This window comes from Cygnus olor, chromosome 1 (assembly GCF_009769625.2).
Source record: "Cygnus olor isolate bCygOlo1 chromosome 1, bCygOlo1.pri.v2, whole genome shotgun sequence".
NCBI classification, from domain to species: Eukaryota; Metazoa; Chordata; class Aves; order Anseriformes; family Anatidae; genus Cygnus; species Cygnus olor.
Genome location: NC_049169.1, coordinates 127,789,453 through 127,802,065, shown reverse-complemented (window position 1 = coordinate 127,802,065; position 12,613 = coordinate 127,789,453). Strand labels below are relative to the sequence as shown.

General features: G+C 40.0%; 1 protein-coding gene across 2 annotated transcripts in view; it reads left to right on the top strand.

Moving 5' to 3' along the window:
* Positions 1 to 12,613, top strand: part of BEND2 (BEN domain containing 2) — a 30,295-nt gene that overhangs the window by 7,535 nt on the left and 10,147 nt on the right. For both annotated transcript variants that reach the window (XM_040532755.1, XM_040532747.1), the window contains exons 3-8: positions 4,192 to 4,352; positions 5,622 to 5,693; positions 5,871 to 5,945; positions 7,634 to 7,738; positions 10,288 to 10,801; positions 12,006 to 12,206. In XM_040532755.1, the coding sequence (XP_040388689.1) occupies positions 4,192 to 4,352; positions 5,622 to 5,693; positions 5,871 to 5,945; positions 7,634 to 7,738; positions 10,288 to 10,801; positions 12,006 to 12,206 (1,128 nt within the window). The remainder of the gene's footprint in view (positions 1 to 4,191; positions 4,353 to 5,621; positions 5,694 to 5,870; positions 5,946 to 7,633; positions 7,739 to 10,287; positions 10,802 to 12,005; positions 12,207 to 12,613) is intronic.

Sequence of the window (12,613 nt, the reverse complement as noted above, 5' to 3'; positions counted from 1 at the left end):
AGCTGGATCCTAGCACAGTCTGCAGGGGTTGCACAGCCCGTGGCCAAACAGCCCACAACTCCCTCACCGGCCCTCACATAAGGGAGGAGCACCAATAACACCAAAGAGTTGAAGCTGCCAACAACAAAGACCAGCAGGAGGAAGAGGCTTCCCCCGAAGACTGAGGTGGCCTTACAGAGCCACTTCACCCCTCCACGGACAAGAAGCATGGCCAGCAGTTCGAGGGAGGTGATTCTCTCCCTCTACTCTGCTCTCGTGAGACCTCACCTGGAGCACTGCATCCAGCTCTGGGGCCCCCAGCACAAGAAGGACATGGATGTATTAAAACGAGTCCAGAGGAGGGCCACGAGGATGATCAGAGGGCTGGAGCACCTCTCCTATGGGGACAGGCTGAAGGAGTTGGGGTTGTGCAGCCTGGAGGAGAGAAGGCTCCAGGGAGACCTTACAGTGGCCTTTCAGTACCTAAAAGGGCCTACAGGAAAGCTGGGGAGGGACTCTTTTGTCAGGGAGTGTAGGGATAGGACAAGGAATAATGGCTTTAAACTAAAAGAGGATAGATTTAGATTAGATATTTGGAAGAAATTCTTCCCTCAGAGGGTGGTGAGGCCCTGGCACAGGCTGCCCAGAGAAGCTGTGTATGCCCCATCCCTGGAGGTGCTCAAGGCCAGGCTGGATGGGGCTTTGGGCAGCCTGGTCTGGTGGGAGGTGTCCCTGCCCAGGGCAGAGGGTTGGAATTAGATGATCCTTAGGGTTCTTTCCAAACCAGGCCATTCTATGATTTAAAAATAGATGCCTTTTTAATTATTACTTTAGAGGTCTTTACTAATAGTGAACCCACTGAAATAATACTATGTTTAAAATAAAGGCTTCTCGTGTATACCTAGGAGCTAATTAGATAATGATTAGCAAGCAATTTGGAAAGCAAGTCATGGAAAAAAACTAATCCAAAAGATGAAGTTTCTAGATCAACTGTCAAGTGGAACACTGCTGATACTAATGTGTAATGAATGGTAGTAAGATGGTTGTTTAGGGTGGTAAACTATTAGCTCTAAGTAGCCTTCAGTGATTCTTTAATTCATTGTCTTTATTTTAGCATCTAAGATCCAGAGGCTTTCAGAAATCTTACTCAATTTTCCATTGGCCCAGGCAAAACTCAATCATAGCTGTGAACAGCATTTTTTAAGTCCAGTAGCACTGTTGCTAAGTTAGCAAAGGAAATGTCTGTAGTTAAGTGAAGGTATTTACTACCTTTTTTTCAGCTAGTTGGCTTAATAGAGGTTCTTATTAGTATTTCTCTTCACCAAAGTCCCACACATCTTAGTTTCCCATTGTTGTTAGGTGCTACTGAAAAGCTCTAATTTCCTTGGTCTTCTACTTGACAGCAGAGTGTGCTGTAAATTTCTGTACATTTATACTTAAGAACACGTTTGGGGGAAGAAGGAAGATGATTTACTCTGTTTTTTTTTTTTTCTTCTCTGTTTTGAAAATAAATAAAAAATCCTGCCCAGGAAACTATCACAGACAGTTGCTGACCTTGTTTCAGGAAATGAATAACTATTTCATTATCAGCAAAGGAATCATCATGAGTGGGGATGATTGTTTTTAAAAGGTAAAAGGCATTTTTGTAATCTTCAGGATTAGAGCTTCTGTTGTTGTAGATTGCTAGTGTTAAGTATTATCTAGTTAAAATAGGGTATAGTGGCATGTATGGCCAAAACACGACCTAAGTTTACCTTAACTGTTGAACTTAACCCTTTGAACTAAAATTTTCTCTATTCTTATTCAACCACCACCTTAGGTTGGTATCTTTTAGAGCAGTGCCTTTTCACCAGATCTGGTTCTGTCTGTCCAAAACTTTTCTCTTACTTTTTTGTCTCCGATCTTCTCACCTACAGAAACTTAGCTGGCAAAGCAAGCTCAACATCACTGAGATACAGATCTAGGTCTTTATTCCTCCCAGCTTGCTGCCACAGCAGTACTATTATGCTTTTTACTTATCCACGTATGTCCACAGACTTGGTATCACTTTGGCTTTTTTTTTTTTTTTAAGGTTGTCATATTCTTAAATCTATATTTGGGGAGTTAATTGGGAAGCTGGTTAGTTTAACACAAGTGTAATGAGTTTTAAATGTAATTAAACCAGTCACCTACTGTTTCTCCAGGTGAAGTGGCATTCTCCTTTGGCAGCAGAAAGTATCTGGAGTTTGAGGGAGTACATTGTGCTAGAGCATTTATCCTGCTGCCCTGCACCGCTGCTTCCAACAGATTGTCTTGCCTGTGTTGGTGTTTGTCCCACAGAGTGCTGCCACATCCCAGGCTCTCAGCTTTGGGGGTGATTAGTTCTAGGAGACGGATGCTAGCTTGGCCTGCATGGCAGGGCAGAGAGGCAGGGTGATTTGGGCAAGGAAGCATACTTTGGAGCTGAGTGGGAGAGTAGGTAGGTCTTAATTGAAGATATAAATGTTAAGCAATTACATATTTTTTTATTATTCAGTTGCTGTCTGTGGTTACAAAATGATGCTAACTACAGTAGTCTAGCTACCACAGATCTTGTCTATGCAGTATATGCCAGCTTTGTTACATTTGTCTGGGCCCTTCGTGCAAAGATTTTTTTTTAAGTTAATGAGACTGAACGTATTACCACTTTTTCTACCCTGGCCCTTCCACCTCTAGTCCATAAAACCCAAGCAGTTGCCTTTGCTTTTCAGTATTTCTCCTTCCTTGCCCCTGGCCCATGCGGATTGTTTTTCTCCCCCTTCACAGCTGAGGTGTTAGTTCTTCCTTCCAGTCAGGCTGTAAAATTAATTCTGTTTTTCAAAAGTAGTGAGAAGTAGCCTGGTAACTTTTCTCATGCAGCCCCTTATACCTGGGAGGAACTTACTGTAAGTATCAACAGAACAAACACCCTACCATACTTTTTCGGTTTGCCCTAAGCTCCAAAACGCTACCTCACAGCAGGTAGAAAGGCAGAGGCTTCTTATGCCAGCTGAGGTTTTTTTCTCTTTATTTCTTCAAAACCTACCAAGGTCTTGCATAGCTTCTCCAGCTTTTCTCAGCTTTCAATATCCTCTTTTCTACAAGTGCTATCTGTATAGTGCTTGGCTCTGCCTTTATCTAACATACACAGAAATCAAGGGGAAATCGTTTCCTCTTAAGAGTGTTGCCTAGCTCTTTCCTGAAAGTTTGAGGTAGAAACCTGTAAACGATGGACAGGGGGATTTTTGCAATATGAAATGTGAAAATTATTTAATATCCTTCAAAAGGTAGGTCTGGCAATTGTGTGGGATTGAAAAGAATTAGGAGGAAAGAGTGGCAAACTGGTTGGTGGGCTGGTTATTTTATTTGTTTTGTTTTCAGGGGCCGTTATATTCTAGTGTGGTGGTAAAATCATTACTGCTTACGATTTGAGAGGTCTGGCTAAGAAGTTAATCCCAGCTAAAAGAACATTCCTTTCGATGGAAAGCTAGCGGGCTGCAGTTGGTTCCCACCCCCACTTCTGTGCGAAGTCCTGCCACTAGGCAGGCTCCACCAAGAGCCAGCTCTCCCTGGTGACAATTGCTAACAATTGATAGCGTGGTTATCAGGCTGCTGAAGGAGTCCATCTCTCCCAGGCGTGGGCGTTGGGCTTGTTAGCATGTAAGTGATTGTCTGGAGTCCTCCTCTTGGGCGAGGCATGGACATCCAGGGATGGGCAGCTGGCTTCCTTAACACTGCAGTGACTCTTCTCCTCACCTCTTTTGGTGGGTCTCTGCAATTTCTTGGCAGAGAAGAGGGCAGCAGAAGAGAGGGGAATACTGTCCAAATGTCCTCTCACGGTGAGCCTCCTTAGAGCTTGCTGCTCTCTGACCTGGCTTAACTTGTTCTTGTGTTACTACGTGCTTGGAGCCTCGATATTCTCTGACCGTAGAGTAAACTGTGTTGTAGGCTGTACTAAACTGCCACGGTTGTTTGTGCTTTTAAAGAGTGGCAATGGTCTATTCTCCAGCTATATATGGTCTATAACTCCAGTAACTGGAATAATAAGCATTTAATAACATTCTAGTAAACAAATTTCAAATAACCAAGCAGTTTGAAAGTGGCGGTTGTTCTGTTTGTTTTTTCTAAAAAGTGGCTGTACATGTTTTTATAGTCCAATGTTTAAATCAATGGGAGAAACCCACTGATGTGCTTTGCTTTCTCTTCACCTTTCAGGAAGCGAAGGCTTATCAGTCCTGACTGAACGAGTGCCATCACAAATGAGCCATTCTGCAAGCATGCAGAGAGGAAATGGTCACACGCCTGAAAAAATGGATTTTGTGTTTTTGCATAATAAAAGAAAACGGCTTGCCCCCACTCTAGTGGGACAGAGTGTGGTATGTGTAGCCAAACAGTAGCCCCTTGTTTTGAGGACAGTTTCAATGTCATTGGAAACGCCATTTTTCCTTCACTTTTCTATGCTCATTTGATGATATTTTGATGAAGTGTGGGTAGGATATATCCACAGTGTGTCTGGGAGCTTCTAGCATGGGTAAAACCTTATGCTGGATATTGTACTTATGTATAGTAACAAGTAGTCTACACAAGAGAGCAACTTACTTTCCATGTACATGCTCTTATTTTGCAGTAAAATATTTGTGCAGTTTAGGATTAAATAGAGTTGGAACATAATGTTGAATAAGGGTTTGCACTCATGACCTGATGACAGGTTCTGATCAAAGACAGATTACATACGTTTTTATCTTGAGGCAGGTCTGAAACTTCGTTCGTGTTACCATACAGAGGATAACTCCTTAAATTTTAGGAGTTGGGTTGTCTAATGATTAACAGTGCACCTTCTCTTATAATTCTACCTCTTGTAAAGAATATAATTCCCTCTTTCACAGTTAGCCCCAAATAAATATGTCTTAAAGTTTTTTTTTCTTTATTTCTTTTTGGTGGCTTTTTTGTTGTTTGTTTCTGTTTTGTAAAAACAAAGCCTCCAGATCTATCCTGTATGGTGGACAGGAACTACTTCTATCCACTAAAGTAAAAACATTAATGTTGTCCAGGTGGTGGCACTGTTGATTTCCATCTAAAAGGACTTTTCATGCAACTCCTTTCAAGCAAGAAAATTAATTTTATTAGCTGGTGGATAGACATTTTTACAGCATTTTGGTGCAGAGTTATAACCATTGAAATAAATCAATTAGAGGAAAAAAAAAGATTTATTTAAATTAGTGTAAAAATGTGTGTGGAGTCTCATAATTACATAAGCCTGGTTATACAGGATATGACTGTAGTTATATATTAGTAAAGTTACAATAGTAGTTATTACCTATGTAGCTGCATGAGAAAGTTCTGGCCTTAGTATAACCAAATAACAATACATATCTTTAATAGAAATTTGGAAGAGGTTTATTTTAAACACGAATACAATACCGTAAAACCAAAGATGAGGTGAGTATTCATATGACCTAACTGCAGGCACATAAATGAGATGCCTTTGTTAAATCTCACTTCCTTGGGCCCTTTTGTAGCCAGGGAGGGAATATAGCAACAACTGAAAGTGTCTAAGTAAGATTCCTGACAGGTTCTCTCTGTTGTTTATATGCAGAATTCTTTCATTTTTCAGAACATTACAAGTTCTTTATGTTATTTCCCAGATGAGAACCAGGGAAGGAGAGTATGAAGACAGTGACAGTGTCATTTATGAGTATGAACCAGATTATGAATGTGTAAGTTCACTTTCTTTTGTTAATGACTTGTAAGTACTGCTTTGGGGTTATATATTTTGGCATAGACTAAAATGATGTTTGAAGTTGGGATTTGTTTCGTTAACGTTTTATCATAAGACTGTGTGTGTATCGCTCGCTTACACTTTTTTTTTTTTTAATATTATTTTAATGAAAAAGGGGAGTATTGTATCCGAAGCTTCCTACATTGGAGATCAGCAGAAAACTCTTATGGAGGTCCTCAGTTATTGCCAGGTATTTTTTTTCTCCTTCCCTTCCATGGCATTGAAACAATTTTAGGTAAACTTCAGGAAGATTTGAAATCTATATTTGATAAGCTAGAACTTCAGCCTTTCCAGTTGTTCACTGGCTGGCTTTCACTTAATTGTTGTATTTTCAGTGAAAATATAATCTTTCTTTGTACTCTGAACTTCTCACACCATAGCTGGCATGAATACTTCAAATCTTAAGCTTTAATACAAAAGTGATTTATTGTGAGGGGCTTTACAGTAATTGGAAAGATCTGACTGTCATACATACCCAGCCTTTGAAAGTCCCCGAGGCTTGTCAAAAATCTGCCAAAATGCTGCTAGTGTTGTTTTGGTGAGTTCTTTCCTTTTGACTTCTGAAGTCTGGCCTCCAGTTAGGCTGTGTGACACTGTTCACCACCCTCTGGTCCTGGCTGTTCAGCCGGTTCCAATCTATCTTGCTGCTCATCCAGCCCATACATCAACAGCTCGTGTATGAGACTCTTATGGTTGACAGTGTCAAAGGCCTTGCCGAAGACGAGGTAGACAATATCTGCTGCCCTCCCCTCATCCATCAGGCTGCTCATTTCATCACAGAAGCTTATCAGGTTGGTCAGGCTTGACTTCCCCACGGTGAAACAATGCTGACTGCTTTTAATTATTTTCTTGTCCTTTGTGTGCCTGGAAATGGTTTCCAGCCTTAGCTGCTCCATCACCTTCCCAGGGACTGAGGTGGGGTTGACTAGCCTGTAGTTCCTGGGGTCCTTTTTCTTACCCTTCTTGAAGACAGGAGTGACATTTACTTTCATCCAGTCATTTGGCACTTCTCCAAATTGTCACGATTGATTTAAAATTATCAAGAGTGGTCTTGCAGTGACGTCTGCCAGCTCCCTCAGCATGGATACATTCCATCAGGGCCTATGGACTTATGAATGTCCAATTTGCTTAAGTGTTCCCTGGCCTCATCCTCTTCCACCAAGGACACACCTTCCTTGCTCCAGTCTTTACCTCCAGTCTCTGGGATTCCGGAAGGCCTGTCTTGCTAGTAAAGACTGAGGCAAGGAAGGCATTCAGTGCTTCAGTCTTTTCCCTGTCCCACTATCTCATTCAGCAATGGACCCACATTTTCCCTAGACTTCCCTTTGTTACCCATGTCCTTCTAGAAGCACTTCTTGTTCTCTTTGATGACATCCTTGGCTGGATTGAATTCCATTTGGGAATTTAACTTTACAGACAGTATTGTTCTAAATATGTTTCCATTAGTGATATAAAAATCAATATTTCAGTGACTGCCTATGAGCCTTTCACCTCTGTACTTGGGAGCTTATTGTGACTTAAAATAGTATATACCTAGCTTCCTTTACTGGTTGTCAGTAGCTTTTCAATGTAAAGTGAAATGTACCAAATAATAGATAAAATGAAAACATTACACAAGCAGGAAGAACAACATGTAAATGCCAGCCATGTTAAAATAGCAGGAGTGGGCTTCTCTGAGAATTCTTTTTACCATGATATTTACTATTGTTATTTGCATTCATGTTTAATGTGCTTAAAGAAGGTATTTATTATTTACTGATCTTGCCCAATGTTAGGGAGGGAATTTTGCCTTTAGTGGAATTTACTCGATTTCTTCAGATTTAAGTTGGGTTCTTGCGAAACAATGCTGTACATTTTAACCTGTACATTTGTTATCAGGCCATGTATGATGCCATTCAGAAACTGGATAAAAAGCTTGACCTACTACATCGAAAGGTTTCAGAAATGCAGCATACTCGTGTGAGGCCATTGTTGCTCAAACCTGTGAGTATTAAAGAACTTGAGAACTTCATTTTTTTTTAATTTTCTCATTTCTTCTGATGTTTATTTAAAATTAAAAACCTCTCCTTTCACGAAGACTAAAAATAGTAGCAAACTAGTCAATTCCATTTCAATTAAATTGTTCTAGATTTCTTGTTATATGACAGCTTCAGTCTCCTGTGTTGTTATTGACTAGTGGTCACAGAATTGCCAGTGGCCCTCATCAAATTCAGGATCCCGTAATAGATGCTGTAAAAATCTGTTCTTGTTGGAAGGAATGGGAAGGAATTGTGTAGGTTACATATTATTTGGTTATATTTCTGTTACTGTTTTACCAGGTGTGGTGTACTATCTCATTGGTTTCAAGAGTTAGAAGAGAGCTTATGCATCACAGAACCAACACATGCTGATTCTATTAGCAAGTTGATTTTTAGACCTTAGTGGTGTGTTGTCCTCTCCATTATTGCAGTACAGAATTGTATTTTTCTAATAAAATAACTTTCTTCAAAATTTTTAAGAGGGCACAATGCTGAGTACGTGATCTATTTTGTTTTTACATGGTTAATCTGCTGTTAACTAAAGAGACAGAATATTTGTATTTTAAGTACAAACGCTCTTTAAAGGAAAAACATTACAGGTGATTTTTGAAGGTCACAAAATCTGTAATGACCTTTCTTTGTCAACAATACTACAAAGCTTTTAGTGTGGCAGAGGTGATTCTGTTGTCAAGAGACGTCAAGACATCAGTAAAGCCATTTGCATTGAGTAAAACGTATGCGAGTAAACATGATGACACTTTCATGCATGTCAGTTATGAATTGGATGTTATATTTTATATGGCAGTACTTTCTTGTCCTGACAACTTGTCCTGACGGCTTATACTGTCCAATTAACCAAAAATACAAGATTTGGGGAACAAATTGGTGTCGTTAGCAGTACTTGGACCACACGACCTCTGCTTTCTTAGCTGTCCCTTTGATCATGGTGGCAAGGCAGCTACTTTAACGTTCAAATTAAAAATAACCTGCACAGTTTTTTTAAAGAAAACTTTTATCATTATATGGTGTAAGACAGAAGCCAGCAAATGTATGCTGCCAACCATTTTCTCAGGTTCTGCTTGCATTTTCTCTTTGAAACCATCAGGAATGCTGTGAATTTTTAAAACTGTGCTATTGTTATATCTGTAATGGGCTAAGGATATAAATAAGGAGAGGTTTCTGGTGAAGATACTTTTTTTTTTTTTAATGAAATCAACTCAAATACTCAGAGAAATGGACAAACATTTAGGTAAGCCTTTCTTGAGGTTATAGATTTTTAAAGGTTGCAAGGGTGGAATATGATCAGACCTCTGTTTTTAAACAACAAAACAAAAACATATCAGCTACATTGGGTAACTCCTGATCAGTGAATTTCAAACTAGCATATATGTTTTAGGGTGCATATGTTTCTTAATGAAAGACTCCAAAAGATGGAAAGCATAGCCCATCTCTTAGTTTGTCCTTTTTAGTCACTTTGGAGTCTGCCATTATGGGCAAGATCTGGATGTTTAGTGCTTTCAGCCAGCAAATAAAGAGTGAAGAGGGAACCAGGAGAGAAGGTGAATCGGTTTTGTTTTTCCTTTATTAAAAGGAAACTAATATAGCAGTGGACAGCCCTTGAAAATTCAGCAGTCTGGGTCAATGGTTCAAAAACTCTTAATTTTATTTTGCCCATTATTATTTTTTTCCCACTAAAAATGAGCTTTCACAAAGGTGCCTTTCTCATTATATATTTCTCTGTCTTTTTAGAAAGTTTAAAAAAAAAAAAAAAAAAAGCCAGCACCCCAGGTAGAGAAAACTTGAGAAGCACTCAAGCTGACCAGATAAACTCTTACTGTCTGAACTACAAGTGAAAATAAAAGAAGGAAGAAGAATAGACAGTGAGGCGTGAGGTGTACTGGAGTATTGTCTCCAGTGTGAGCCCCCCAGTACCATAGGGATGTGGACATAATAAGAGTTCAACACAGGGCCGTGAAAGTGGTTAAGGGACTGGAGCATCTCTCCAGTGAGGAGATGCTGAGAGAGCTGAGACTCTTCAGCCTGGAGAAGAGCAGGCTCAGGGAGGGTCTTATACTTTATTCAGGTGTATAAAAACCTGAAGGGACATGTGCAAAGAAGATGGAGCCAGGCTCCTTTCAGTGGTGCCCAGTGCCAGGACAAGGGGCACTGGGCACAAACTGGAGCCCAGGAGGCTCCCTCTGAGCACCAGGCAGCACTTCTGAGCTGTGCGGGTGAGGAGCCCTGGCACAGGCTGCCCAGAGAGCTGTGGGGTCTCCTCCTTGGAGATCTCCAAAAGCCTCCTGGGCCTGGGCCTGGGCAGCCTGCTCTGGGTGTCCCTGCTTGGGCAGGGCTTGGAGCAGGTGAGCCCAGAGGGCCCTGCCAGCCTCAGCCACGCTGTGAGTCTGTGAAGTCTATTGCCAATAGCATAAATACTAAAAAGTAGTCTTCCTGGTTTTCGAAAGATCAGCTATATCTAATTTAACCATTTAATTGTTTTCTGAATCACATTTACAGAAACCAGTTGGATTTACATACAGAAGTTCCAGTCATTTGCCCCAAGGAAGAATAAGAGTACAAAAATCCATGGAAAGGGAATCAAGTCTTCAGTTCTCTTCACCAGGCCAGGGAATGCATAACCCAGTCATAAGGGTCGCTTTACAAAATGGCCATGTTCAGGTCAATTCCACAATAAAAAGTGTTCAACAGACTGTTCAGCTTGAACCGCAGCAGCCTGTTCTTAGGCAGAGCCCTCCACTCCCCACCATAGTTTCTACACATTCATTGCATTCACCATTCACAACAGCTAACAGCATCCCTGACCTTCCTCCGCAATCAAATCTTTCAGCCAGTGTTGTGGAAAGTACTGTCAACAGTGCACCTTCCTCAGTGGCATCCTCAGTGATGCCAGCACCATCTGAGACCAGCCTGGGAAATAAAGCTGTGGTGGTGAACTACAGAAATGCATCTGGGAGTGTGAACATCAGTAAGGAACTGCCATCTTCTTCGGTCTCCATCCATCCAAGCTTTGGTGAGTTCCTTTGCAATAAACACACAGACATATAGGCTAAAAAATTGCTCTTAGTGTAGAAAATTATGCCTAAAGAAATCTCTTTATCATCATTTAACGAAAGTAAAGGAACAGAACTGGCTGCCTTTCCAAACATGCTTATTATAGAATAGTGTTTAAATCCCTTGAAAAGAAGGTCGTAGGAGTGTTTAATATGCTGGGGATCAGTTAAAAACCTCTGCACAGTGTATATACGGTTGTATAGACTAAGAAAAGCCTTTGATTTACGGTACATGCTTTGGGTTATTTTAAGACTAAGACCTTTTATTCTCTCTTAGGACTCTTGATGTAAACTATTTTTGACCTGCGTGTTATATGTAATACATTCATACTGTGCATATTTTCTAAAAGACAAGAAATTGCAAGTAAAGTTGAAGCATATGCCTGCATAGATGTTGAGTATTTAGGAAACAACTTACCTGATTTGTGTGAAGAAAATACCTGTTTTGTTCTTGTGGAAAGTTTTGTGAAAAATCCTTTCTGTCCTCAAATGCTCCAGTGTTTGGTTTCTTCCAAAATACTGTATTCCACAGAAAATGAAGAGTTCTGTACATCGTTGTGATATAAAAAGCAAGCACGTATCAAATAGCACCAGTTTTTTTTTTTTAATAATGTATTTCTTTGTAAGTGCTCTGAGTAATGTGGAAGTCTGGGCTATGAGGTTTTGGTTGCTTTTGGTGTAAAATACAAGTTCATACAGCTGAAGAGCTACATGAGTAGTAGGTGAAATACCCAGATACCTGTCTGCGAGTTTGTAAGCAATGTATGATTTAGCAGCAGTGTGTATGGTTGTGCCATTATTCATGGGTCGTCTTGAAAACATATAGTATCTGTACGTGTGCAAAAATAGACTTGTACAAACATTTTAACCTCTTTTGTGTTTAATATGTTTTCTTGGGTGTTATTATTTCAGTTAGTTGTGTTAGTGTTAATGTGAAATTAAGACAGTTCTGTTAACAACTTAAAGCTGTGGCTTTATTTCTGTAAGAGTAAAGATAAGTAATATATAGGAGAATTAGTTTTAGTGGAGAGCGTATACAGAGGCTGGCTTAGAGGTTAAGAAACAGTTTGAAACACTATTTCTTTTTAATGACTCTCTTGATTTTTATTTTTTTATAATTTATTATATTTTATTTTCTCTTTGAATGTTTTTGTTTTACAAAAGAGTATGTTGGTGACCCGGTGAGAAATGTGAAAGTTCTTGGAAACTATTTGATGAAAGCTCGGCAAAAGACTAAACCAAAGTACGCAGCTCGCTACTTAGTTCGGGTCTTGTTCCCCAAGGAGACCTTATTGTGCAGCATTATGGGAGTGAGTGCACGGGGGCGCAGAACATTGGATCCCAACAAAATTGCTGCAATAAGAGGTATACAACTTCTGAAAATGCACAGGTTTACTTCCTTCTTCAGTACTTGTCAGAGATTTTACCATATAGGTGTCCTTTTCTCCATGGTAATGATCATTATTGTCAAGCAACTGCTAAACGCAGCTGTGGATGTGCTCTGCTCTGCTGTGTCTTTTGGTTTTTGAAGTTCCTGCTTTGTGATTCTCAATGTCCATTTTTGGTCAAAATGGATAAAACAGCTCTGCTTTCTCGTAGTTCCATTTAGTTCTTGTTCATGAGTTATGCTAAGTGCTTCTAAATTTTTCATTACTACTTACTTTGTGTGTATGTTATGGGTTTTGTAGGTTTTTTTGTTGTTGTTGTTGTTTTTTATGGCCGTTGTACACTCAGGACAAATGTTACCTGATGATTCTTATTCTTAAACACTC